Source organism: Megachile rotundata, chromosome 1, assembly GCF_050947335.1.
Source record: "Megachile rotundata isolate GNS110a chromosome 1, iyMegRotu1, whole genome shotgun sequence".
In the NCBI taxonomy this organism is placed as follows: domain Eukaryota; kingdom Metazoa; phylum Arthropoda; class Insecta; order Hymenoptera; family Megachilidae; genus Megachile; species Megachile rotundata.
In genome coordinates, this window is record NC_134983.1 from 20,031,013 (window position 1) to 20,055,884 (window position 24,872).

Consider the following 24,872-nt stretch of genomic DNA (forward strand, 5'->3'; position numbering starts at 1 on the left):
AAAATACAATCTATATATCAAGTTTCTGGAGGACGGGCGAAACATGTTTTTACTTCCTTTACGTGATACTCTTCGTGGAAATCTAGTTTAGGAGAACTACGTAAGAAATGGTGTTTCACGTGGAAGGGAAAACATACGTATTTTCGTCCGAACCCCTGAAATGAATTTTACAATTTTACACATAATTATATGATCATGTATCACGTTGCGAAACTGTTGTTCTTGTTCTCCCACTATGAATGAAAAAACGTAAGTAAAGATGTAGAAAAGAATGTACATACGCAACACCGCAGTATTTTTCGCTGCGGCAAGGGAATGATATAGTTGGTTTTATTGTTGACGAACCTTCATTGAACTTTAGCTGAAAGATCATAACTTAGAGCTGACCAGTTTTATTACAGGAAAACTGTAATTGAACTCGATCTCGTTCCCAAAAAAAGTTTTTATTTTTTTGGGTCGTAACGATACTACTTCACGAAAAGTGTTGTGCATGGTACATGAAACAATGTCTGATAACGGTATAGCAAAACAAAATAGATGTTGATATTCAAAGAAAGATTTGCAATCGAAGTCCGATCTATGGCAACCCTCGGGCGGCGGGAAATTTGAATTTTGTTTCGTAGTATTCTATTAGATTCATGTTGAATTATTTGACTTTAGATTTGTTACCACAATAAGAGGAATATAATGACGTTTGCGTGTTAATGCAGATGACAGATTAAGCTACGTATACACACTGCTTTGTTATATAGAGTTACAAACTGAGTTTCAGCGATGTTCATGGAAAATCGTAAGTGTTTCTCAGAGGACGGGTTTTCGTTCGTTTTGCGTTAGCTCTGATTCTAACACGCACCGTAATCAAAGGTAATGCGCAGGCGCACTTACGATGACCATACTACGAAATTTAAACGAAGAAAAAAATTTGGAATTCTCTTATGATTGCGGACACTTTTTCATTGTCCTAGAGATCGTGCGTTTTCCTTGTAAGCTCAACTGATTAATCTCAAGATAAATATAGAGATAAATAGATATGATTTAAAAAACTTTGTAATAAAATCTTAATAGATTTGTCAGGCATTAATTACAGATGGTCTAGGACCTAGGATACTGATAAGAAAAATTGACCTAACCTAAACCATGACCAGGATTATAGGGAAAACGATCGATACAAATGCATAGAGATATATTATAATATAATAGAGTTATTTGATGAAACATTTAAAGCCTTACAATAAAATATACAGCATGATGTGTATCGTCGCGTGTATGTGTGACTGAGATGTATGTGTTGTGTGAGTGTATCATGTTCTCGCGCAGAGAGGATAATATATTTTACGTCACACGTCGAATTTAATACACGTGTTCAAAAGATACGTCTCAAAATATGCAGTTACGTTCACGATTCTTTTTTTGTTATTTTTCATATTTTTTCTTTTGCGATCTTTCATTTATTTCTATCTTTTTCCCTTGTTCTTGATAACAGACAGAGAGACTGATACATCTTCAAGACGAGATACAGTACTTTGTGTACTCTTGGACTGAGAGACTCGATACGGCAGTAGTAGTAGTAGTAATAGTAATAGTAGTAATAATTAATAATTAATAATAATTAATAATAATAATAATAATAATCATTCTTATAAATTCTTACATTTCTCCGTACCGATAATGATTCGAAGAATGTCATCGACTTACTTTAATATTATTTACTCATTTACTTATATTTATATCTATATATATAATATGTATAGCTCTCCATCATACGCAACCTCTTTTTTTCTTTTCTTTTGTCATAGCGATCTTTCATAATATATAGAATATTTTCGGTATACAGAACTAGTATCAAATTCTAACAGAATCGAACTACGTAAAAATTGTTCCAACCGTTTTCGGAGAGATATGCATTTCACTCTGCATTATAACGCGCTCCTTTTCTGAGCCACTTTACTTTTTCCTACTACCTCTTTCATTTGTTATATTGATCGAGCTAAAATTCTCAAGCTTCGCATCTCATTACACTCCTACAAAATCTTGTTTCTCACTTCATCATCATCATCATCATCATCATTTATCATTAGGAAACTCATTCGCCTTTGTTCAACAAGTCGATCGCACCATACCGTGTACTTCTCTCATGTTAAATTATATATGATCATAAATCGAAGATAAAAATAAAATGTCGAAAAGGATTCAAGTAAGTCACGCTCTCTCATTTAATCATATATGCACCGAGATATATTCGATTTCTCACAGAATTCGCACATAGATAAATTAAGGCATTTCATTCTCGTACAATTTCTACCACGAGAGAGTGTACTCCATAGCTGAGCTTTCGTTTATTCTGCTCATGTCAATTCTGATTAGTTCTAACACTCTGCCGTTGTCAAGGGCAACGCGCATGCGCTCTGATGACACTTGAAACATCGAGCGCATAAATTCAATGATCAGTTAATACACCCATTACTCATTTTTACTATTATGCATACTTCTATTTATCTAGCTCAGTTACGGTATGCGAAAGGAGTACATTCTCCCATGTCAGAATCCAAACCATAATCAAAACAGATATTGTTATTACAAGATAAAGTAGAGATCTTTGATTCCAACATTATGTTAAAAGCATGCCTCTCAAGATAATAGTCGACCGATTTCAATTGTGAACGTACACTTAAAAACAGACTGAAACATATTTATACAAATGCATTAAAAACAACAGCTTTCTTTACAGAAATTTTAGTGTGTCGTATGTTAAAAAATTGGATAAAAAACCGCATTATCATAAAACGAGCGATAATCGTTGATAAATCGTTGCAGAAGTTGTCAATTATTAAAATTTAGACACGAACACGTGAACAACCGTTTTTTAATTAGAAAAATTCAACGATCATGCTTAGAGCGTTTGCAGGCAGTTAGGCGATTTAGTACTTTCATGATTTTTTTTTAAAAACAGATTTATCTAAAAATAACAAAGAGAATATATTCTTCAGCTATCATGTTTAGGCTATCGAATATTAGAAACGGTTTAAGTCTTGTCTCGATATTTGTTATTAAAAAACGCGTTACCGATAGAAAATGGAGATACACGTGGTAAAAAAGTAAAATACAGTCATTCGTTATCCTTCAGCTTTTCCTTTAAACGGGGTTCTCCTTCTTATACGCGATCTCCCCCATTCTCTGCAAAAAGCTGATTATCAGATTATTCATCGTATTCTATTAAATTACAGTAAATGGTACTATTATAGTAGTGTAAAATATTACTGCATATACAATATATATATATGTATATGTGTATTGCAGTAGCAATAGTAGTCGATGCAAGTAGATAAAGTAGCGATCTGCTGGCTGCCTCAAACTCATTGGACGATCATACCATTTTTACTCGTTACTTTTTCTTTTTCGAACTATAACGCGTTTGCTATCAACCTCCCATACTTTCCATTGCACATACGAGATCATAATTTTTTATCTTACGCATTTTAAAATAAATGAGAAAACTAATGAGCAAAAGTACTCCACAGATTAGTCTGACTTCGGGTCGACTCGGTAAAAATTGGAAGCGTTCAGATCATTGCCTAGCTAACTCGAGAACATCCGACTTCTGCCGAGAGGACACGAAATTTGTGCCGAGGAATCGAATGAAATTTCGCTCGATCTTCTTCAAACTTTTGTCCTGTAGTTCAAACTTTCCAATCAAACGCCGATAACTAACGCGTTAATGCTTTCGATAAACTGAATCTAAGCAAAAGATATTAGCAAAAGAAAAAGCAATCGTCCTAACGAGTTTGTGGCACCCAGCAAAAAGCGTTCTCTCTAAATATACGTATGAAAAATCAATCAATATATGTACGTGTTTTGGTCAGTGTGAAAAAATAAAAATAATAAATTCTTATATTCCGTAAACTACTGTGGACCACGTCGAGATTGATATTTTGCAATTGGTTGCTTTTTCTTTTTGTCTCCCTCTGCCTCACACTCTCTTTTCATTTTTGTAGACACCATCAAAGAGAACTCACTGAGATGTGCGGATATGAATTCTTTGGGGGACGAGACTGTCTCATCGAATCTGATTAAGCATTTGTAAAACTGTTTTCCTTTTCCTCCTTCCTTTTTGAACATAAAAAAAGAATTCCTTCTTGTAGATTCATTTTCGTCTGCACACCATAGCATATTTTCCTTTTACAGAGTAGATCGTTTTAGCTGATCGGATGAAGCCTCTGTGCGTGCAGCAACAACGTAGATCTCTCTGAACAGCGAGTAGAATAGTTAGGGTAGTACTTTTTATCTGGAAAATCTTGATGTTCGCGGGTTTTACACATTTTGTAATATTTATATATATATCTATATATATATATAGATTTATGTATATATATACGTATATTAGAATTAGTTAGCGCCGCTAATTCAGCTCGATTCTTTTTCTTTCGAATCTGAAAGCAGAAAGAAGAATCGTCAAATCGAGAAGACATTAATAGGAATGTGAAGGTTTCGGAAGTTACAGAGTCGAGTCGGAAAAAGTTGGCAGTCATTTGAAAACGGATGATCAAATCTACAAATACAGAAGTGTTTAACTTAGGAACTCAGAAGTGTTATTAAGAAGTATACTGTTCGACTGAAAATCGTGAACATTAACTCAAGTTGCGATACTCTCCGATGTGACTGGGTCAATGAGGAGTTCATACGTTTCGAGTATTCGAACTCGTCCAACTTTTCCCGACACAAAACCAAAATGTACACTCCCTAGACATCAGTCATTCGATATAACAACCTGACAAATATACAGACAAAACTATTCGAAATACAATGAAATTTCCAACAGGTGCGCTGTGGACAGCAGAGAACCGTAATCGTGTCAATTGATCCAGGAACGATACACAAGAAGCTAGAAGTTCGTTCGTTTTATTTACCGCTATCGGATTTGTCTTCGGATGTGCCGTTTGTCAGTTCAGGCTCTTTCTTCTTCTCTCCCTCCTCAGACTCGACGCTCGACGCTTTCTTCTCTTGGCTTTCTTGGCTGGCAGCTTTCTTGTCTTTCGCTTTTCCCTTGGCCGGAGTAGCTGGCTTCGGTTTCGGCTCGAGACTCGGATCCAGCACGATCTTACCGATGTTCTTGCGGTCGTGCATCTTCTGCATGGCTTCCGGCACGTCCTCCAGAGCCCACGTCGAGTCCACTACCGGCTTTATCTTACCCTCGTTCCATAACGCGAACACGCGTTCCACGGCTCGTCGAACGAACGCGTGGCTACCGTGCTGGTACATCAGGTGACGGAGGTTCAGACCGGACAAGGTTTTGTTCTCGTCGAACAGCTTGATAGGAGATACTTTGTCCACTTGCCACCACTGCAAAAACAGAACAGTGTTAGTTGATTATCATGAATTTGGGAAGATTTATATAGACTTAATTCTGTTGATATTGTTAAATATTTAAAGTTGTAAATTTACAAAATTAGATTAGATGAGTTGAGTAGTTAAGTTAGGTTTAGTCAAGGCTGGATGGCGTTAAGTAGTTAGGTTAAATTGTTACATTAATGTTTATCAACCAAACCTGTTTAACAAAAAGTTAGTTCAGTATGGTTAGATTAGATTACTCTACGTAAGGTCCTTTCATTCAAATCTACTAATTTTACTTATTTTTAGATGGATTATGATTTAACCAAATTTTGAAGAAGAATATTAAGGACTGTAATTTGAATGACAGAACTGAATAATTATTTTAATGAAAAGTAAACTCAGTATGGTTAGATGAGGTTGCTCTACGTAAGGTTCTTTCTAAAGTTAGGTTTGATCCAAGTTGGGTGACGTTAAGTAGTTAGATCAGATTATTAAATTAATGTTGATCAATCAAACTGTTTAACAATAGTAGTAAATTCAGTCAGATTAGGTTACTCTACATAAGGTTCTTTCATTCAAATCTATTCATTACTTATTCTCAGGTGGATTATGATCTACCCAAATTTTAAACAATATTAATAAGTAATTTGAATGATAGAACTGAACGATTATAATTAAAATAATGCTGTAGTGATTCGTCTGGTTGTTATAATCCAATTCCTAAGATTATCAAGAGTAGCTCTAGGGAAAAAAGTCAATCACGTTGACGTACTGATCGGGCTGCCGAGAAGAAGCTCTTCGTTTCGCCGGTGACCACATTACTAGATCCATAAAGGATGTATTTCCCCATAGGTTTCAGCAAGGCGTATCCCTTGTTGCATTCTTCGCCGCACAAGCAATCCAAAACTATATCCACGCCCTCAGGAGAGATCCTGTATAAAAGAGAATCGAAACGAGTGATAAAGGAATGCAGCGAGATAACTGACAGAAGAAGCGAGGTAGAAGAGGAGAAATGATGATGATGACTTATGATCGTATAGTACGTACTTCCTGACTTCGTTGGTGTAATCTGTGCCGCGTTCCAAGAGATGGTCAATGGTTCCAGCAGCTTTCAGAGCTTCGTGCTTCGACTTACTGCACACGCCGAAAATCGTCACATCCTTCACGGTCTTTGCCAACTGAACCACTGCTTGGCCCTGGAAGACAGTTTCAAATATTAGTCATCCTTATAGTTTTACAAAGTCAATATAAAAATGTACTTTACTACAAGTAAAATAAAATTGTTCTTAATGTAATATTTAATTTTTGACGCGAATTTACAATGAATCTAAAGTGCAAGTGACTGGAGGTGATGTAGTCTATTGAATGGAGGAAACAATTTACTGTGAATGAAGTAAAAGTTGAAAAGATGTGAAACAAGTCCAACACGTTCTGGACAAAAACACGACAAAAATATTCTAAAGTCAAAGTCACTTCCGTTCTCAGAAACAAAGATGTTTAAGAGTATTCTAACACGTCACACGTTCTCCAATCTCGTAATCCTATGACGGGGCGGGAAGAAGACGTTTTCTAAGGTCTTTTCGATGGCCAAGAAGACAGGACACGATACACACGCCATCAGAAAAAGAAAGAAAAAGAAGAGGAAGAAATCGGGCGAAGCTGCTGGAGATTTTCAACAGAAGCAGCATTCATTATTTCCAAGAATCGAGAGAGCTGACCACGATGCTCTTCTTCTTCTCTTGTGTCTGTAGCTTCGCCTGTTGTCGAGAATTCGATACCCAATAACGTTGACCAATCCCAGCAGGCTCGAGAAGCCAATGAGAATTCGAGGGGAAGAGCAGCAAGAATTTAAGAAAACGAAAAGAAGAAAAAAAAGAAGAAAAAAAGAGAACGGTCCGAAGGGCCAGAATGTTAAGAAGCCGTTTTAAATTGTACGTCATAAGAGAGGAGCTGAAGAGCTCCGGAAAATGGAGCCTCGTTTTTCTTTCAATTATGAAGGCGGAATGAATAATGGATGATTGAAGGGTAATTTTATCGGTGATGTATTGGATGGATAGATGTTATAGTGTAATAGTTATCTAATGGGAAATTTTGGTGTTTAGTTGGGGTAATTGATGGCAATCGACGTATGGAAATTCCTGTGAGACAGAGGTTTAGAATTTTTGAAGATTCAGTTGGGAAATTTGGGGATTTTCGAGGTGATGATTTTGGAAATTTGGGGATTCGGGAAATTGGGGATTTGGAAAATTAGGGATTTGAAAATTTGAAAATTTGGGAAATTGGGGATTTCAGAATTTGGGAATTTGGAAAATTGGGGACTTGAGAATTTGGAAATTTGGAAAATTGGGGACTTCAGAATTTGGAAATTTGGAAAATTAGGAATTTGAGAATTTGGAAATTTGGAAAATTGGGGACTTGAGAATTTGGAAATTTGGAAAATTAGGAATTTGAGAATTTGGAAATTTGGAAAATTGGGGACTTGAGAATTTGGAAATTTGGAAAATTAGGAATTTGAGAATTTGGAAATTTGGGAATTTGAGAATTTGGAAATTTGGAGACTTGGAAATTTGGAAAATTAGCGATTTGAGAATTTGGAAATTTGGAAAATTGGAAAATTGGAGATTTGATAATTTGGAAATTTGGAAAATTGGGAATTTGTGATCAAAATAAAAGAAAGAAAGAAAAAGAATAATAGAAGTTATAAGAATCCAATAAAACACTGTAACATACTTCCGTATCGTTTGTTTTATTTATAACTCATTCAATTAAGATCAGAGTTTATGGTCATAAACCCGCAACATGTTGCAGATATTCGGGGGATATATACGTATAAGGGAAAAATATGGGTTCTCAGAAGGGGGTAGAATATGAAGGGAGAAAAAAGGGAAAATCTGACGCGTGATCAGGAAATGCAATTCTTCCAGCAAAGTGCTTTTTCCACCTTGACTACGTGACTCTGTTTCCTGTCTAAACCTTCTACTACGATGATGTATCGCCTTAACACTGTGGGAATACGCAATTTCGTGTCACCCTAAATAATGTCGTGAACATATTTTAACGCTGGATTAAAATATATTAGGTTAGGTTAGGTTAAATTAACATTATTAAATTAGGGTTAGATTAGTTTTATATTAGGTTAAGTTAGATTACTTATGAAAATTTTATCTGAGAGTTAGGTTAAGGTTAGATTAATTTTAAGTTAGGGTTAGGTTAGACTAACACTATTAAGTTAGGGTTAGGTTAGATTAACACTATTAAGTTAGGGTTAGATTAGATTAACACTATTAAGTTAGGGTTAGGTTAGATTAACACTATTGAGTTGGGGTTAGGTTAGATTAACACTATTAAGTCAGGGTTAGATTAGTTTTATATTAGGTTAAGTTGCATTAATTATGAAAATTTTATCTGAGGGTTAGGTTAATGTTACGTGAGGTTTAGGTTAGGTTAGACTAACACTATTAAGGGTTAGGTTAGTTTAACTTAAACTAATATACTAATGTTATTACAACATTATGAAGTTAGGGTTAGGGTAATATAACATTTTGAAGTTAGAGGAAGCTTGTCTTTATAATAGTTTAAGTTAACTGTTACTTAAATTATTACTTATTAGTCAGTTATTACTGCAGTGTGAAGACCAACATGAAAAATTAAAATGTTAAATATATTTTGAATTTAGACCTCGATCTGCAAAAATGATTTTGGTACCTAAACCATCCGTCACTCGTGTGACTTATTAGAAGCGAAAGGGTTAAAGAATGGCGAAAACGGTCGCGTTGGGAAGAGTTGAACAGCCGAGAGGGCACGAGGGCGTTCTTCCCCCGACAGGCGAAGAATTTCTCATTAACGTGTCCGCTCCGAATTCCCCGGTATCCTAAGCTCGGCCAACGTGTCGGATTTTAGCGATTCGCAGGACAATGGCGGCTGACACACGGACGCGTGCTTAGTCGTTCGGTAAACAACGGCCCGGAAGCCGGAGACGCGAAATCGAATTAAAGCTGTTGGTGTGAACGAAGCTTAAGAGAGGCATCGCGCACAAACACGTGGCGACGGTGGTGGTGGTGTGGGTCTCAGACGGGCGCGGCTCGTGACGGTGGTCGATGAGAGAACGAAGGGTTGCCAGGCAACCCTCACACCCCCATGCCACTCCTGGAACCACCACCATCGCAACCCGGTAGCAGCATCCACCGTACAATTTCCTCTCGTCGTCTCAACTTCCAATGCCACCGACAGAGACAACCACCAGATATACATTCCAGTTCATAAGTCACGGGATGCCTTATCCTTTTAGACTAAATCTCGATTGCGTGTTTCGGACCAGCGGTGTGAATACCGGTTACCGCTTCTTTTCCGATATTTAACGGTTAACCCTTCACGCTATCTTTCTATACCACTCTCACGGTTGCTAGCTCTTTTCGTTAATGTACCGTAACATTTTTTGTTAGAAATTACTTATTTTTTTATAGCATTGCAAATGATGGAGTTCAAATGTAAGGAGTAGGAGTTTGAGAATGTAGGGTGTACTAAATTTTCTGGGTGTGATTTTTTTTAACATCAAAATCGAAGCTGTTGAATGATCGTTTTACAAGAACATTTTTGCATTTTAAGTTATGATAATTAAGCAAAATAAGCATGAATTAAATTCAACTTATTTTCTCAACCTTCCATTCCAACTTATTTTCTCAACCTTCGGTCCACGAAGTTAACCGAATTCGTTTCTAACATCTTTGGTATCAATCAACGTCAACTTGTAAATGTGAAAGTTAACTATAGAGTCAGACTAAAAATTAACCATGTACCTTAATGATCACAAAAGTCTTGTGACTACAACGTTATAACTACAATAATTATTACAAAAAATGAATAGTTCAAGTTTCAGTGTATACCAATTTTGATTTTGTGAAATTCGAGAGTCAAAGAATGGCTAGACTGTTGCTCGAGCTTATTACGTGTTTGGAGTTAACGTTGTCTAAACCCTCGAAGTGTAGCATGACTTATGGACGGGGATGTATGCAGTCGGTGGAAGTCTAACCTGTTGAACCGTATTGATCCGGACGTTTCTGGTGCCGCCTTCTCCTTCGACGACGACATTGAGAGAGAAAGCGGTCTGCGGATGACTCGAGCAGACTCGAGCTCGCGAAGGGGCAGTAACCTTGCTCCGTTCTCTTCTCTCTCTCTCTCTCTTTCTCTTGCACACGCTCTTTTTCTTTTTCTCTCTCTTTCTCTCGTCGTGTTCGGCTAATTAGCGAGGAACACGACGATTCACGCCATAGTCTTTTCCTTTAGGATTTTACTCGCTGTTCGCGATTTTCGCAGGAGATAACGAACTCGATAGATTTTCACCTGCTGAGGGGATTTTTTAGCCAAGTCACCGTTATGCTCGGCTTTTATAACGAACACTTCGATGTTGGAACTTTTATAATAGTTTGCAACGGAGATCGAGGTGGTTTGTTACGGTTGATATTCAAAAAATTTGCGTAGAGAAATTCTGATATTGGAGAACGTCGTTTTAGTTTAGAAACAAAATAGGCTAATGAACAAACTCATTGGAGATCTTGGAGTTCTAGAATATTGGGTCTCTAAATTTTTTTGAATTTCCAAAGAGGTGGATTCTAAAATTTTGCAATTTTCAGGCTATGGAGTTTGCAAATTTCAAGACTTCCAGATTATAGGATTTCAAGGCTTTAGGTCTCTTAGAGTCTAGGTCTATGAATTTCTAATGCAACAAAATGGTAGACCCTGAATGCTAGACCCTGAATTGTACAATTTTCAGACACATTCTAAGTCCTAGGATTACTATACTTCAACGTACTAAAGATTCTAAAATTTAATTAAAATGAAATACCTACACAATGATATTCCAACTGACTCCCAACTAAAATAACCTCACTAAGTGTTGCAATAATATTTTTCAAGCTACATTAACATGTTCACAAGTCGAATCTGAATCATTTCACTTAATAGTTAAAGGGTAAACTTACCACGCCACCGCCGGCACTGTGAAGCAGTAAGCTTTTGCCGGGGGTCAAATTGGCCAGATCGAACAGCAGGATATAAGCAACGGTATAGTTCATGGTGATTGCTGCCGCATCCAGGTAGCTCATTCCAGCTGGTAACGCGAAAACGGATGTTGCTGGTACAGAAACCAGCTCCGCCCACGCTTTGTGATCCGGAAGTGCAACCACTCGATCGCCCACCTGAAACAAGTAGCCAAATGTTTCCTGTCAATTAACTCTTCCTTATTTTTATATTACTGTTATCAATTTGTCTTATTATTATTAGGGATGCAAGAATTCACTGAATAAGACGCATCTGGTGCGTCATGTTTTCTTAGAAGACGCATGCGGTGCGTCATGTTTTACTAGAAGACGCATGTGGTGCGTCATGTTTTCTTAGAATAAGACGCATGTGGTGCGTCATGAACTGTTTTTACTAGACTTAGACGCACGTGGTGCGTCATGAATTCTTACCATAAAAAAGACGCATATGGTGCGTCAACGACTGTTATCATAGAATGAGACGCACATGGTGCGTCAGGGACTGTTATCATCGGATAAGACGCACGTGGTGCGTCATGAAGTATTATCGTAGAATAAGACACATGTGGTGCGTCATGAAGTGATGTCATAGAATAAGACGCACCTGGTGCGTCATAAAATATTACTAAATAAATAACACAAGACACACACGGTGCGTCGTATATTGTATTATTATAGACAAGATAAGACATACACGTTGCGTCATCAAGGAACAGAAGAAAACGCATATGGTGCGTCTGCTGTTGATGAAGTACTTGACGCACCGTGTGCGTCGTCAGTTGCATGAAATATAAACATGCTGTCTTATGACTCACACGGTGCGTCATAAATCGTGCTCAATAAACAAGACAAAACATATACAACATGTCTTTGACTGGCAAGGTGATGCATACGGTGCGTCTGAAAGCACGTGACACACCAGGTGCGTCATAAGGTGTGATGAATAGCACACGACGCACAAGATGCGTCATAAGGTGAAACGAACACCACCCGACGCACAAAATGCGTCATAAGGTGCAACGAACACCACCCGACGCACAAGATGCGTCACAAACTACATACAGCATCATAAAACGCGTACAGCAGCCTAAAAGTTTCAACCATCGGCTCTAAATCGTCGAGAATCCTTGAAAGTACGAATAGGGTCACGAAACAGGGTGGTGCATATCGGTCGTTCGGATCGTCGTAAGTAAACTGTCGCAGGCATCTTCCCGGGAGGAACTTTTACAACGTGCTCGAAATAGCCGTTCCGCGTTCGCCTCGTCCTTGAATTTTTCACCCACTAATCTTTCCGCAAGGGTGGAGTCCCACGGTACTTTTCCGAGTCCGTGACTCGAAGACGTCGCAGGAAAAGGACTCCCCTCCGCCCCCGCCTTCCTCCGCCGTTCTTTACCCCGGGGTGGTCTATTTTCGCGACTCGCGAAACTCCTCGAGGTCACGATAAAGAGGAGGGGTTCCCCAGCTTTAAGGCTTTAGGGTCAGATATCCGAGCAGCACGTGTAAACGACCGGCCATGAAGAGAGAAGAAAGCTGCGTAGCGAAGCTTTTTCGAGCTCCTCTCTTCCAGATGGAATATTCGAGTTCCCTACTCCGACGGACGCGCCCTCTTCGAGATCCTCCTCCCCTCGTGCTTCATCGAGTTCTTAGCATTGTTGCGTTTACAAGGAGGCAACCGTTTGCTTCCCTCTTTGTTTTATTTCGTTTATCCGCTTCTTTATGGGATAATCTCTTTGACGCCAGAGGTTCTCAATCGAACGCTTTTAGGAATCGATTCTCTCAGAGATATACATCTATACAACTGTAGAACAATCTGCAGTTATCTTGAATTTTTCCATGATGATAGACCTACTCTATTGTCATAAATGATATAATACTTTGTGACAATTTAACGCTGGGCGAGTTCTCTGTCTGCGATTTTCATATATGCAAGTCTGAACATCACATATGCAAGTCTGAACATTTTTCAACACCAAATTCTCAAACTTCGGAACTTCCATATTTAAAAATCTCTTAATTCAAAATATTTTAAACAGTTGAATTCTCTAGTTTTTGCATGTCCAACTCACCAAATAAAAAATGAAGAAATAATACGACTTCATTCCCGCAACCACTCGTTTCTCCAGTGAAGTCTACAATCTTCATCAACGTTACTCCACAATATTTCATTTCGTTCTTTTAATAGATCACCCAGTATGTCTTCGCGTCGCTAACAATCCCATAAAATATGTACGAGTGTGGCGTAGTGGGAGGAACAGAGAAGTAAAGAGCATTTGCTCGATATGATAATAAATGCAAATTGAAGCGAGCGTAACTTTTTTTTTCCCTTGTACCGCGTAATATCCTCGCGTCGATAGTTATTCCTTTGAACCCAGACCGATTCCCATCGATTTTTCCACGGTTCGCCACCGGGCGAAGGAAAGACGACACGACTGTGTAATATTTTTACCAGGAACACGTCGCACGTTTTTGCCCCTAGGAAAAATATGGCGTCTACGAAAGAAAAGCGTCATCACCCAACCGGACAGACCTTATTATCTTGTCAAATCGCGTTTCTTTTAAGATGGCCCTCGTTCGCTCACCGTTACCTGTTCTTATCGTAAAAAGGTTTTCAAGGTCGGACATTTTCATGGTTATTTGGTTTTTAACCCTTGTGTTAATATAACCGGATACTACACCTTTTCATGGTGACGTCATAGAAATTTATGTTGCAGCTAGAATAGCTGTAGTTTTATATTTTTAATAGTAGGATACTTTTTTAGGGAAAAATAAAGGGGGATTTTGGGATTTGGAATAGGAGCTGGAATTTTGGGATTTAAAGGTGTTTGAAGGGTTTGTGGATTTTGGGAGTTAAGGGTGTTATAATTTTGCATGTTATGTGTTTCTGAATATTTTAGGATTTGGGGAAATTGGGATTTTGGGGTCTGTGAATTTTGGGACTTAGGGGTATTCACGTTTTGGGACTTAGATATATACAAATTTGGGGGTTTGAGAATTTAGGGATTTAGGGTTACTCACATTTTGGGACTTAGACATATAGAAATTTGGGGGTTTGAGAATTTAGGGATTTAGGATAACTCACAATTTTGGGACTTGGACATATACAAATTTGGGGGTTTGAGAATTTGGGGACTTAGGGGTATTCACGTTTTGGGACTTAGACATATACGAATTTGGGGGGTTGAGAATTTTGGGATTTAGGGTTGCTCACATTGTGGAACTTGGACATATACGAATTTGGGGGGTTGAGAATTTTGGGACTTAGGGGTATTCACATTGTGGGACTTGGACATATACAAATTTAGGGGGTTTGAGAATTTTGGGATTTAGGGTTGCTCACATTTTGGGACTTGGACATATACAAATTTAGGGGGTTGAGAATTTTGGGATTTAGGATTACTCACATTTTGGGACTTGGACATATACGAATTTAGGGGTTTGAGAATATTGGGACTTAGGGACTTGAAAATTTTGGGGTTTGAGAATTTTTGGGACTTAGGGTTACTTCACATTTCAGGACTTGATAATTTTAGGGTTTGAGAATTTTGGCATTGAGGGTTACTCACATTTTGGGACTTGAACATATACAAATTTTGCAACTTGTAAATTCTAGGACTTAGAGACTTGAAAATCTTAGGGTTTGAGAACTTAGGAATTGAAAGGTATTACAACTTTGAGACTGAAAATATTGAGACTTAGCAGCTCACCAATTTTCAACTTTGTATTTTTTGTAAGTTTGAAACATTTAAGTTTTGATATCCTAAGATTTTAGAATGCAGGAATTTTTAAATTTTGAGATCTAATTCTGACACTTGCAGGAATAAAAATTTTCTAACTTTGAAACTTAAGATTCCAAATTAGGGTTAGTAAAATGACTCTCTCCCTGGAATCTACTAATCTCCATAAACTCCTCTAAAACTTCTCAAAATTAGCATATCCCAGGCTCTCCCCAAGACCCATAATACTAGAACTCACTTAAGAAACTAATTTTGAACCTATTCCAGTATAATATAACCAATCTTATAATTGAAACAACATATTGTTCGTCAGAAATCTCTGTGCAGACTGATTATTTGTGCTAGATTGATACGTATTTGTCCTCAATTGATAGGATCAGTTTTATCACTTTATCTTCCCTCGTAAATCCAACGACCCTTACAAGGTGACCCGATAAAAACTGCCACGCGCATTGTCAGCACAAAAATTTATTATTCAGACGTTTCAAATTTGCAAATGATTAGATAACCAAACTATCAAACTATTTACATACAAATTTACCAATAAATATGTACACATAAATGTTCAAATTATGTGAGAACATTTTCTCTTCAAAACTCAAAACTCTCACTACTATAACGTATAACAAAAGTTCCTAAGTTGCACTACTTTCAGTAGTGTTTGAGTCTTGTGACGCACTCTTTGTGATCAATTTTACAATACAGAATTTTTAATAAATTTGAAGCTCCAGTTTGGAGTTCAAGTCCAATTATTTTCCTAGTTGATTGATATAAAATTGACATACTTAAACTTTCTTCGTTTTAATATTGTACCTGTGATTAGTTCTGACTGACGCACCAGAGAAGTCATAGGACAAAAGGTTAAACTGTGGTTCGTGAACCCCTGGCGATTCTTGAAACAATTTTAAAATTAATTTCACATCCCCAACTTTTGCCTTTTATTCAAATAACTTTAATAAAATCCTACATAATTCAGACCATGTCTATGTTTTTCTACCTCTCTCTTAACAAGTTATCAACATAACTAAATAATCGAACGAGTTCAAAAAGAATGTTCAAAAGGAGGTCCTTGAATCACCCAAGTTTAAGAACCGCCACATAAAACATCTCAATATATCAAGTTAATATTTTTTCTCAGAATTTTTATTTCGCGCCTCAAGAGCCGCATTGACGTCAGAATAAAAATTCGCTATTTCAATACTTAACGAGATCAGAGTAAGTCTTGAATTATTTATCGAACAGACGCAGTGCTATCAGTTTGTTAACACAGTGATTACATTCACGGTTCCTTTTGATCATAAACCCGTAAAGATTTCATAAAAATAGGGAATAAATGCATAGAATTTGTCGAACGATAAAAAAAGTTGGTTCGTTTACTCACTTTAAAGTTCTCCACGCCCTCGCCAACTTGCTCGATGTCACCTGCGCACTCGGATCCCATAATAAAAGGAGTTTTCGGCGGGGAATCGATAGCACCCTGTCTGGCCATCAGGTCTTGGAAGTTCAATCCACTGAAACAGCAAATACGAGTTTCACGTTAATTTCATTGCTATCATCGACTTGATTCACTGGGAAATTTTTTTTATATTTAATTGTATGGAAGTAGTGATTGTGTAGGAAGTATGAGAGTGTGTGAAATTAGGGTAGATGGGAATTTTGGGATTTGGAAACTGGGAGTTCGAGGATTTAGAAGGTTTTGAACTGTGGATTTGAGAATTTGGGAAGGCGGGAATTTTGAACTGGGAAATTTGAAAATAGGAAATTTGAGAATTTGGGAATTTGAAAATTAGAAATTTTAGAATTCGGAAATTTTGGAATTTGGAAATTTTGGAATTCGGCAATTTTGGGATTTGAAAATTTTGGAATTCGGAAATTGTGGAATTTGCAAATTTGCAAATTGGAAATTTTGGAATTTGGATATTTTGGAATTCGGATATTTTGGAATTTGGAAATTTTGGAATTCGGTAATTTTGGAATTCGGAAATTTTGGAATTCGGTAATTTTGGAATTCGGAAATTGTGGAATTTGCAAATTTGCAAATTAGAAATTTTGGAATTTGGATATTTTGGAATTCGGTAATTTTGGAATTCGGAAATTTTGGAATTCGGAAATTTTAGAATTCGGTAATTTTGGAATTCGGTAATTTTGGAATTCGGAAACTTTGGAATTCGGAAATTTTGCAATTCGGTAATTTTGGAATTCGGTAATTTTGGAATTCGGAAACTTTGGAATTCGGAAATTTTGCAATTCGGTAATTTTGGAATTCGGAAATTTTGGAATTCGGTAATTTTGGAATTCGGAAATTTTGGAATTCGGTAATTTTGGAATTCGGAAATTTTGGAATTCGGAAACTTTGGAATTCGGTAATTTTGGAATTCGGAAACTTTGGAATTTGGAAATTTTGGAATTCGGAAATTTTGGAATTCGGTAATTTTGGAATTCGGAAATTTACAAATCGGAAATCTTGGAATTTGAAAATTACAAATTGAAAATTTTGGAATTTGGAAATTTAAACCTAAAATAAGCAAATAAAAATCTGTGCTATGTTTATTTCCCACCCCAAAATACTAAACAATATTACACCGTCCATAAAGCAACATTAACGATAAGATGACTGCATATCGATCGTCCGTCTCCCTAAGAATCAGTAAGTTTGCACGTGCAATTTTGAAGCGGGCGGTAGAAGTTGCAATTGCGAATACGATCAATAATAACGTTGCCTGCGTGACGGACTGATTATTTTATAATGCTCTACTACAGACGAGTAAATTATCTGAACGCGTGTCAAAAGATAATTACTGTCGCAATAATTCCAGTTATCGTAAAAATGGAAAGAATAGAGGGGTAGTGATATATATTCGCTAAAATGGACTTTATCGACGAGTCATTTCCGAATACGTACCGTGGGGTGCCGGGTGCACACGATTTTAACTGGGTTTATCCGGTAATTGGATCGAAATTGTCGCGTAGTTTTATTCTGATATCAAACGAAATTACAAAAAAATGACTATAATCACGGTACGATGACATAATAGTAACATTAGGTGATATTACCATATCACTTGTAGTTAGCTTATTGTTAGTTATAATGGCGTATTTATTTATCGCTGTTATACTATTATGGTTGTAGGTGACATTTTTCACTATTCTCAATACTTATATCGCTACATTTTATTCTGGCTATAAACAGTTATTATTTTATAGTATTATAGTTACATGAATATATATTTATATTGTATTATTATAATAGTTATTTGTAGTAGAGTATATTAAATGGTTGTAGCAGATGGTTTATAAAATTATGTTTATACGTCATGATAGATAGTGACTACCACTGTAATTGTACTATTATTGTAGCTACTAATAGTTTTATGTATACATGATTATATTAAATATTTTATACATACATGACTATATTAAGTACGTTATACTATATGACTTTATTAAGTACTTTATACATACATAACTATATTAAGTACTTTATACATACATGACTGTATTAAGTACTTTATACACATATGACTGTATTAAGTACTTTATACACATATGACTATATTAAGTACTTTATACATACATGACTATATTAAGTACTTTATACATACATGACTATATTAAGTACTTTATACACATATGACTGTATTAAGTACTTTATACACATATGACTATATTAAGTAGTTTATACATACATGACTATATTAAATACTTTATACATACATGACTGTATTAAGTACTTTATACATACATGACTATATTATGTACTTTATACATACATGACTATATTAAGTACTTTATACATACATGACTGTATTAAGTACTTTATACACATATGACTGTATTAAGTACTTTATACACATATGACTATATTAAGTACTTTATACATACATGACTATATTAAATACTTTATACATACATGACTGTATTAAGTACTTTGTACATACATGACTATGTTAAGTACTTTATACACATATGACTATATTAAGTACTTTATACATACATGACTATATTAAATACTTTATACATACATGACTGTATTAAGTACTTTATACACATGTGACTATATTAAGTACTTTGTACATACATGACTATATTAAGTACTTTATACATAAATGATTACACTAAGTATTTTATGCATACACGATTAGATAAAATATTTCCTACCACCGCAACTGTGGTAGCAACAGCAAATGAAGTAATACAATATTGCATTATGCGAATGCAGTTATTTGGGGAAAGGAAAAACCAGAAGCAGTCGATGAAACAGATTTCCAGGGAATACGCATGGTACCGTTTTTCCAGGAAGGTGTACGAACGTCCAAGCAAGGAGGGCTTTTGATAAAGCGTATTTCATGGTCGACATCGCGAGAGGCACCAGTCGCACGTTGCGTGTGACGCCAGGCGTCGGAGTCTAGGCGTCGTGGCGCCTGGACGTTACCCCTCCGTCTGTCAGTGGGATCGTAACGCGTAGGGTAAGAAACTCGAAGGTAACCGCACACGTGTATTCCGTATATTTATATTGCATGCTCTTCAAACTTTCCATTTCAGCCTGTCGATCTACGGGGTGGAGAAAGTGCAAGGTTCACGAATTTTATTCTGGATGTTCTAACTTGGCACAATTTCAATCACGTGTACTTTTTTATTTCACATCTAATTTGACATGTAGTAATCATTTGCGTTTAAACTTAAAAATGACTGAGTCATTTGTATATATTATTCCGAATTAAAATTGCGAGCAAAGATAAATCTAACGATGAAATTTCATGTTACTGGCACGTTACCATTGATCGATATCTTACTGTCGATAACATTTCGATAGCGGTCAACGTATCAACACAGATTGATGACGGAAACGCTACTGTACATTTTCGCATAGGATGCAATTTGCTTAACGTAAATTGGCGACTAATTAAATGTTACTAGCGTTCGCAAAGAAAGTACTGCAATACAGCGGGGAACTCGAATGCACAAAAAGAAGCCTTAACTGTGGTATTCGACAGTTTCCTGCGCCAGTAATTTTAGGCTTCAACGAAACACGATGATAACATCCCGGCCATATGACTCACTCGGTTGAATGTAAATAACGTACAGAAAAGCAGCGTATCAGTTGCCTTTTTCTCGGTGCAATTTACTCTAAGATGTATCATCGAATTTTATCAATTACAAACGCGTAATTTCCTGTTAACAATCACTGTAATGAATCACGGTACTCGAAACAGAAAAAACATGGTGCAAGGTCGTACATCCAGCGTGCATTCAACGATAATACTCGAATATTTTCTGTTCAATCGCATACGGTAATTATATGTTTAGCATGTTAGCATATGGTTAGTGTATTGCGAACGATTGAAAGATTTTGAAGACGTAACTTGATTTGGAGATGTAGCAGTATTTTAGTAAGTATTTAGAGTTAAAATATAAGATGAAAAATCAAACATAATTATTTAAAAGATTATTACATATGTAAAACATGTGTTCTATACTGAAGCACATTCCTAGATTCTTAGCTGTTAAGATCTCCAAATATATATATCCTTATATTGGTATATCACTAGACTATGATATCCCAAACATACCTACATTCTGAAATCCCTAGATGCTAATAGTTATTTGAAAAAAAATGACTAGATGTGAAATATTCCTAGATTCACAAACCCCCTAAGGTCTGAAGTCCCTAGATATGCAACAGCGATTGATTATGAAAGCAACTAGATTCAAAAGTCCCTAGATCCAAATATTCCCCAAAACAAAAATTCCCCACATGGTTAAGTACCCCGGGATTTAAAAAACCCCCAAACTTCCATAAATCCCCAAATTTCCCAAAAATCCCTAAATTTTCTAAAAATTCCCTAGATTCCCGAAACCTCCTCAAATTTCCCTAGACTACTGAAAATTCCTCGGATTTCCCGAAAAAATCCCTAGATTTCCGAAAATTCCCTAGATCTGTCAAAATCCCTAGATGGCGATTTTGCAGAGTCCGAAATTGGTAGATTCTCAACATCTAAAAAATTTCTAGATCCGAAAGTCCCTAGATCTCGAAATCACTATTTTCCAAAAATCCCTAAATCATAATATTCATAGTATCTAAATTACCCAGGTTTTGATGTCTCTAAAGTCTCCGAAATCCCTAGCCTTCACCGTTCAGTCCGATTACAAAAGTTACTAAATATAAAAAATTCCTAAATTCGTACGCAGTTATAAATTTGCCAAAGTATAATGTAATTTAAGAATAATATGTCGGAACGAATTAAAAATATTTCAATTATCATGGAACGATAAAGATAGTATATCAATATCACGGTTAATATCCAGTATTTAAAGAGATCAATTACCTATATGTAGTACATAATTTCATTTAGTTCGTCGAAACATAAGCCGTATAATTGAACAAGTTCCTCGAACGGGTTTGTTCAGAACCGTGAACAAAGGTTCATTCTTTTCGTCGAGAAGTTCGATGAAAGCATCGAACATACATTTCCATGTCATTTACCAGAAGCCTGACACTTTGCAACGGAACCGAAGCTCTCGCGTGAAAGTGCATACACATCGAGTGCAACGAATCATCGGTGAAACTCATTAATTCGACGGACATTGGATTTATCGACACTTGGCTCGGGGAAATGACAATTCGACGCGTGTTACGTTTCACTCCGACGCGAATTTAATGGTTTTCGCGAAAATCCGTGTAAACGCCTCGCAGAATTACCCGCGTTAAAGATTCCGTACGACGATTTTTGTTCCGACATCGCGAAACCGAAATCAGAAATGTTCCGCTCTACATAATTAGAAACGATCGATGATCAAATCAGTCGATTTGTTTTGAGAGATTGCTATCTCATTGTTAATTATTTTGATTTAGTGTCATGATGGTCGGAATTAGAAATCGAACATCTGGTTTATTATACATTACTGTAATTATATTTTCTTTTATTGTGCGATGCTATTTTACTTCACACTTTCGAATAAATCTCACTCGTAATTTTGAAGAGCATATGAATACGGGTTATTTGAGTATTATTTAATGCGGTGGTACTTTCGACGGATTTAATTTCGGTTTGGAATTTGGAAAGTTACGACACGCATGTAAGATAATTATCGACCGATAAGAATTGAGAAAAATGTGCCGACGTTATTTCGAAAGTGAAATGCAACACCGTTTTCGTTCCCCCTTCATATAAACTGGTAACAAGCTGTCGCGTGCAACCCACGGTTTTACGTTCCCGCTGTCAGAAATAACGCGATGCTACAATGTCGTCGGTGCAGGATGAGTAACGCTTGTACTCTTGGCAAATATTTGTACGTTACCATTTCTACCGTCGCGTCCATGCGATATACCGTGAAAGTTATAAAATCTCGAGCCGCTTGTAAACGCTTCCAACGGCGCGGTGCATAAATGAGTATTAGCTACTTTTCTTTGTGCGATTTCACGCGTCTTCCGAACCGTGACGCCGCAACCTGCATACCGCACAATTCTACCAACCTACTATTTAATAATAAATAGGGAATAAAAAGATCTGATAACTCTGCGATCTGTATTATATTTTACCTTATTAACGTAATGTATCGTATCATTACGCTGTTGCATATCAAATAGATAATTTAAGATGCTTCATGTTATTTAATGACACAAAAGTACCGACAAGTTACATGAACCGGAGCTTTATTGAAACTGATCGCTATATTTTGTCAATATTCTTCCTTTATACAAGATGGCTGCCTGGTGACTGATTTTTAAACGTACGTGTCATGATTTGATGACGTAAAATGACACGCATGACGTATCAATTTGTAGCTTAAAGATTACAGAAGGTAATTACTTAAAGGTATGATCAAATTCCTTCGGACAAAATGGTTGATACTTTCATACGATCAAACAGTTACTCTACTTATTTGCACAGTTAACAATAGCAAGTATTTAGTTTTTACTTGCATCTTAAAATAATAAAGCAATTTGTTATTCATCATCTCAGAAAGAGTCTACGGTTTTCAGGTTGAGTAAATAATTCTTTTAAACGCAAATACTTCTTCTTAAAAAAAGATTGATTTTACCTTGCACTCGTTCACTGTTTCAACAGAGCAGCCATTTTGTGTTAAGAACGTCGTTGGAATTTTTATAGTGTCATTTTCTTAAAACTTTAACCTCTAAATTAATGTGTCACAGACGATATTGTGGGATACTTTTATGTCAGACTTTATATCTCTGATATAGGTGATTCGATATGCAACCCAATAGTCGGTACACACACAAATTTCATTGACCAATAACTAACTCTTATCGTATCTACTTTGTAAGTAATGAACTCCCTCCAACACATTGCAGCAGCCTAAGAGGCTCGTTACATTTTATTCCTTCGGATTTTTAAATGCTGCTTTCAATTGATTTAAGAGCACAGGATGACTTTGTTGAATAGTGCTGTGTGCTGGATTCTGTTAAGTCACTTTATAACCCTTGGAATGCTGTTTTATTGCTCGTGAGAAGATCATGGTGGACATAAAAGTGCTATTTGAACTCGAGTTTTTGTATTAACTCTAATAAAATTGTGTCACTTCCTATATTCAAATACTTACATTTTTACATTTCCAAATCTCCAAGTTTCATAATCGTTCAATTCCCAAAACTGTAAATCTCTAAATTCCCAAATCTCCCAAATTCCAAATCTCCCAAGTCCCAAATCTCCCAAATTCCAAATTTCCTAAATTCCAAATCTCTCAAATTCCAAATCTCCCAAGTCCCAAATCTCTCAAATTCCAAATCTTCCAAGTCCCAAATCTCTCAAATTCCAAATCTCTCAAATTTCAAATCTCCCAAGTCCCAAATCTCCCAAATTCCAAATCTCCCAAGTCCCAAATCTCTCAAATTCCAAATCTCCCAAGTCCCAAATCTCTCAAATTCCAAATCTTCCAAGTCCCAAATCTCTCAAATTCCAAATCTCCCAAATTCCAAATCTCTCAAATTTCAAATCTCCCAAGTCCCAAATCTCCCAAGTCCCAAATCTCCCAAGTCCCAAATCTTCCAAATTCCAAATCTCCCAAGTCCCAAATCTCTCAAATTCCAAATTTCCCAAGTTCCAAATCTCTCAAATTCCAAATCTCCCAAGTTCCAAATCTCTCAAATTCCAAATCTCCCAAGTCCCAAATCTCCCAAATTCCAAATCTCTCAAATTCCAAATTTCTCAAGTCCCAAATCTCCCAAGTCCCAAATCTCCCAAATTCCAAATCTCCCAAATTCCAAATCTTTCAAATTTCAAATCTCCCAAGTCCGAAATCTCCCAAATTCCAAATCTCTCAAGTCCCAAATCTCCCAAATCCCCAAATCTCCAAACTCCAATTTCCCAAATCACCGTGTCACTCCCACCTGTCCAAAGAGATAAAAATCGCGTTATCCGCAAGATAAACGGCAGAAAACGAACTCCCGATTTCAGAGGTGATTTAACCGGGTTCCGAATAACGAGAGAAAAAAAGGTTCGGAGTTACGGGACTGCTACGGTGAGACTCGGGGACCACGATCGCTTAATTCCTTTAAATTGCATGGAATTGAGGGGAATAATTTTCTCCGTTCTTGGCATCGACCAATTGTACACTGGAGGAGAAACCGTCGATTTCGACGTCGACGACATGCAACGACGAACCCTTGGGTCACGCATGTAGTGTGCTCGAAAAACCATACATGGTTACAGGTTCGCCAAAAAATTGTTTTCGTCAGCAGATGACATTTATTCAATTTATGTGTCGACGGCTTTCTTCAACAAATGCATGCGCGACCTCGGAGTTTACATTTTAG

At 36.6% G+C, this 24,872-nt stretch overlaps 1 protein-coding gene and 1 long non-coding RNA gene across 2 annotated transcripts in view; one reads left to right on the plus strand and one right to left on the minus strand.

Moving 5' to 3' along the window:
- Positions 1 to 1,166: 1,166 nt before the first annotated feature.
- Positions 1,167 to 24,872, minus strand: part of LOC100882335 (synaptic vesicle membrane protein VAT-1 homolog-like) — a 45,980-nt gene continuing 22,274 nt past the window's right edge. Inside the window, exons 2-7 of the mRNA XM_003704082.3 lie at positions 16,479 to 16,608; positions 11,307 to 11,522; positions 6,376 to 6,524; positions 6,101 to 6,260; positions 4,905 to 5,337; positions 1,167 to 4,427 (exon numbers count right to left, since the gene is read on the minus strand). Of these exons, the coding sequence (XP_003704130.1) occupies positions 4,402 to 4,427; positions 4,905 to 5,337; positions 6,101 to 6,260; positions 6,376 to 6,524; positions 11,307 to 11,522; positions 16,479 to 16,608 (1,114 nt within the window). The 3' untranslated portion in view covers positions 1,167 to 4,401. The remainder of the gene's footprint in view (positions 4,428 to 4,904; positions 5,338 to 6,100; positions 6,261 to 6,375; positions 6,525 to 11,306; positions 11,523 to 16,478; positions 16,609 to 24,872) is intronic.
- LOC143263973 (uncharacterized) lies at positions 19,139 to 19,842 on the plus strand. Its single transcript, XR_013037261.1, has 2 exons — positions 19,139 to 19,563; positions 19,640 to 19,842. It is a non-coding gene; the product is annotated as an uncharacterized LOC143263973 (long non-coding RNA).